Source organism: Oryzias melastigma, linkage group LG18 (genome assembly GCF_002922805.2).
Source record: "Oryzias melastigma strain HK-1 linkage group LG18, ASM292280v2, whole genome shotgun sequence".
Taxonomy (NCBI): Eukaryota; Metazoa; Chordata; class Actinopteri; order Beloniformes; family Adrianichthyidae; genus Oryzias; species Oryzias melastigma.
In genome coordinates this window covers 7,550,442-7,554,245 of record NC_050529.1, presented here as the reverse complement: position 1 = coordinate 7,554,245, position 3,804 = coordinate 7,550,442, and the positions used below count along the sequence as shown (strand labels likewise).

The 3,804-nt window shown below is 45.8% G+C and overlaps 1 protein-coding gene across 2 annotated transcripts in view; it reads right to left on the bottom strand.

The window, feature by feature from the left end:
- Positions 1 to 961: 961 nt before the first annotated feature.
- The window catches only part of serpinh2 (serine (or cysteine) peptidase inhibitor, clade H, member 2), a 32,400-nt gene continuing 29,557 nt past the window's right edge, over positions 962 to 3,804 (bottom strand). For both annotated transcript variants that reach the window (XM_024287973.1, XM_024287975.2), the window contains exon 6: positions 962 to 2,784. In XM_024287973.1, coding sequence (XP_024143741.1) covers positions 2,482 to 2,784 — 303 coding nt within the window. In that variant the 3' untranslated portion in view covers positions 962 to 2,481. The remainder of the gene's footprint in view (positions 2,785 to 3,804) is intronic.

The window sequence follows — 3,804 nt, the reverse complement described above, 5'->3', positions numbered from 1 at the left end:
ATCGTATCGTGAGGTACCCAGTGATTCCCAGCCCTAATACAGAGGCTACAATGTTTAAATTAAATGCTGGATGGACAAGAGTCAAGAGCAAGAAAAACGGATAGAGTTTCTCGAATGAATTGGTACCAATTGGGTTCACGAATTGCTACTGGACCAGCGCAACAGTACCCTAGCCCAGCATTTGGTACTGGTTCAGGTCTGATACAGAGTCTGGTACCGGTTCAGGCCTTACCGTACCAAGCCGGGTTTATGTTTGGTACACAAACGGTACCCTAACTCAGTGCCAGTACCCTATCCTGGTACCGGTTAACGCCCCATACCGAATCTGCTACAGGTTTTGGTCCAGACTGGGCCTGGATGCGGTACTTTACCAGGCCTGGTTCATGTCTGGTACACGACTGGTACCCTAACCCAGTACCAATATCCTAACCTGGTACCGGTTAACATCTGGTAAAGGCGTCTGGCACCGGTTTATGTCAGGACTCAAACCGGTACCAGACATGAACCGAATGTAAACTAAGTCTGGACGCGGTACTGGATGTTAACTGGTACTTGGTTAGGGTACATGATTATTAATGGAAACACTAAGCATGTCAAAAAACGACATGGTGGGGACACCCGAGACGTCAGTTTTTGACACGGAGAGGCCCTTAACCAAACGTCAATATGTGTCGACTTGGGGATGAGAATGTATTGCAAGGTACGTGCGTTAGTTTTGGATAGCAACAGTCCAGTGTGAACACCAAATGCTTTGCGTTCAAGAACCTGTGGTCAGTGCGTTCCTGAACGCATCACACATGCCCAGTGTCATCACAGTCATATTTCGCCACCTCTAGGAAGAAAACTAAAAGCAACCACGTACCATTTCTACTGTGACAGCACATCAGAGAGAAAGCTCTTTAGGAAAAAAAACAAAACAAAAGAAGATTGATGATTTTAAATTAAAGAGTCAAAGAAAACAAATACTTATTAAGCAATTTATCTTGTTGCCCTTCTAGAAGCATTAATTACACAAACCCTCACATAACCTAGATATATAGTGTGGCCTCCACTCAGCATTGAGAATTGATTTTTCTCACCTTTTCCCTGTAACTCAGATTATGTCTGGGTACCTGCGAACTGATCCAGGCTGGCGAGTGTTTGTCAGAGTCCTGACCTGAATAGAATGTGATGGCGAGCCAGCTGGGAGCTGGTGTTCGAATAAGCGGGATTGATTTGCTGCGAGCTGTCAGTCTCAGATCCATCATGGAGCATTCGGGCTTCCTCGTCGTGGAGCGTAATGCGCCTCTCCGTGCAGCACAGGAAAACACAGAAGCTAATGCATCAACTCGCAGACCTGAAAGAGCGCCGGAGTTCCTGGAATCCGACAGTCGAGCCGGGTCTCGTGGCTGTTGCTTAATATAGTGGTGTGGAGGCAGAGACGTTTAAATCGTGCTTGCTTTTAGGAGAAAACCATCTTGAACTGCAGAAGTTTTGAAGTAGTTCTTTAAATAAAACACTAAAAATGAGGGAGGAAAGGATGGATGGGAGTTTTTCTGTCTCATAGTTTATTTTTCTCAATTATTCATAAGAGTAAGTGGGTGAGGAAGATGGCGGCGTGGCAATAGGTCAACGCTACCGAGTCCAGCGCCACAATGTTGATAATTCTTTTCAGTGCTTTTCGCTCTCTTAACTACCTTCTTCTCAAGTGTTTTTGGTTGGGAAAATAACATGAGTCTTAATGAAACCTTTCTGAGTCGCTAGAAAAAGAAACTAAATAAAACCGAAAGTGCAGCTAGCTCCAATCAATATACTGATGATCAGACTGCTACTGGTACTACGCGTTCTGGACCATTCAAGAAATTACCAAAAACATCACCAATCAGGTAAAGCTGAGCTGTCTTTCACGGACTCTTGAGGAGCATGCAAAACAGAACAGATAATCTTAAGAAAGAATTTTGGGAGTGGAGGACGCCTCGGCACAAGCTAACCAGAGGATGCAAGTACTCAAGAAGATGGTTAAGAGCATGGCGGATCACATCAAAGACCTCAAAAATAGAGGTAGAAGGAAGAATATCCGTATCATTGGCCTACTTGAGGTTGTTCTCGAGAATTCAGAAATTCCAGTTTAAAGTTGTTCTATTGAGTAAAAAGGAGTGATTGTTTTCTGTTGAGGTACAGGTGAGGACAATATAACTTTGAAGCAATGCCTCAATCTTGTATCCTTGTGTTTTTTTTCTATTCATTCAGTCAGTCATGCTTGTTTCCAGCTGCCATTGATCAACGATGGCATTAGGAGATTAAAAGGTTTCCCGTCTTCCCTGTACCGCTGACAAGCGCCATAACGCATTGCGGCCATTAGCATTAAGCTGGCTCATCAATAAGCACTTGGCTGATCCATCCATCTTGCTCGGAGGCGACCCGCTGAAGATCCCCGGTCACCTCCGTGTTCTTCTGACAGGACCAGTGCCGGGCTTTTATTTATACATGCAGGAGGAGAAGCTACAGTTCGTCGTGCAGGAGTTCCCCCTCCGCGTAGTCTAGAGCCCCCATGAGCAACAGGGCGCCCGTGGCGTTGTCTCTAACCAAAACGACGAAGGGATGGTCAGCGTAGAACAGTTTAGGCCGCCCTACGTTCTCCTCCACGTCCACCTCGCCCTTCCCGGCCTGAGGGGCCAGCTCCATGGAAGCCCAGTGGAGGACGGCGCCCAGGTGGAGCTTCCCTTTACCTTTGTCCGACACTCCAGAGAAGTCGGCCGCCTTCTGGTCCCAGGCGTCCGTCAGTCCCAGACCGGACAACGCTTTCTGGAAACGGGAAAACAAAGAGTGACAGAGTTAATGGAAGTGTATGCAAACAAGCAGCTGCCGGGACGCCGGTAAATAAATTATGCACCAAAAGGAGAGCCGAGTGGGAGGCGGAGAGGAGTTTAAAATTTCATGATGCTTTGACATTCGGAAGTGGAGATGTGTGATGGCCTCTCCTGAACTTTGCCACACGATTAACCGGCGAACAAGTCACTTCAAGAGCCTTCTCTTCCCCCCACTATCATCTATTTGCTTCCCCAAAAAATCGCAGTTGGGAAAGGAGGCTGACAGTTGCCCTTGTTGTGAGCCGGCAGAACAAAGTAGGCGACAGGCAAAGAAGAGACGGGAGGAGGAGGCAGGAGGATGAATAATTTAAGAGTGATGCCCCGTGACCTCCGCACCTTCTTTGTTTTGCCTCTGATATGAATTCCAGAGAAAGCCGTCGTCATGACAGGTAGTTTATCCTCCCCATGGCAGAGGGCCACTCACAGTGACAGGCTTCTCTGGGGGCCACATGAGAGCATGTGTGGGGATGAGTGTGCGCACCGCCAGCCATGCCAGCTGCAGGGAGACGAGTCGCTGACAAAAATCCTTTTTGGGGGGCTTGTTTGAACTTCCGCTGAATAAACGTCCGGAAATGAAGGAATTTAGATTTTTTTTTGTCAAGGAAAGCTGCTACTTTTTTGTTTGTTTCTCATGTCTGTTTTATAATTTAGTTTTGGTTGCGATTCTTTTAAATCAGAGATTTGGCTCCAGTGTTAAAGTTGCTTGAATTACCGTAATTATTCAACCGTCTTATGTAATTTCAGTAGATTCTAACGAAGAAAAAAGCAGCTTTGCACGGATATGCAACACCTTATAGTCGTGGTGTTTAAAGTCCCCCTCCAATGAAAAGTTTCGTTTTTAAGTTGAGTTTTTAACATGTATGTGTGGCATTTTTCTTATGACAAAGAAAAAATGTCATAAGAAATCATTTCATTTTTGCATTTACAAGTATTTCTCTTTTTAAATCTCTGTCAA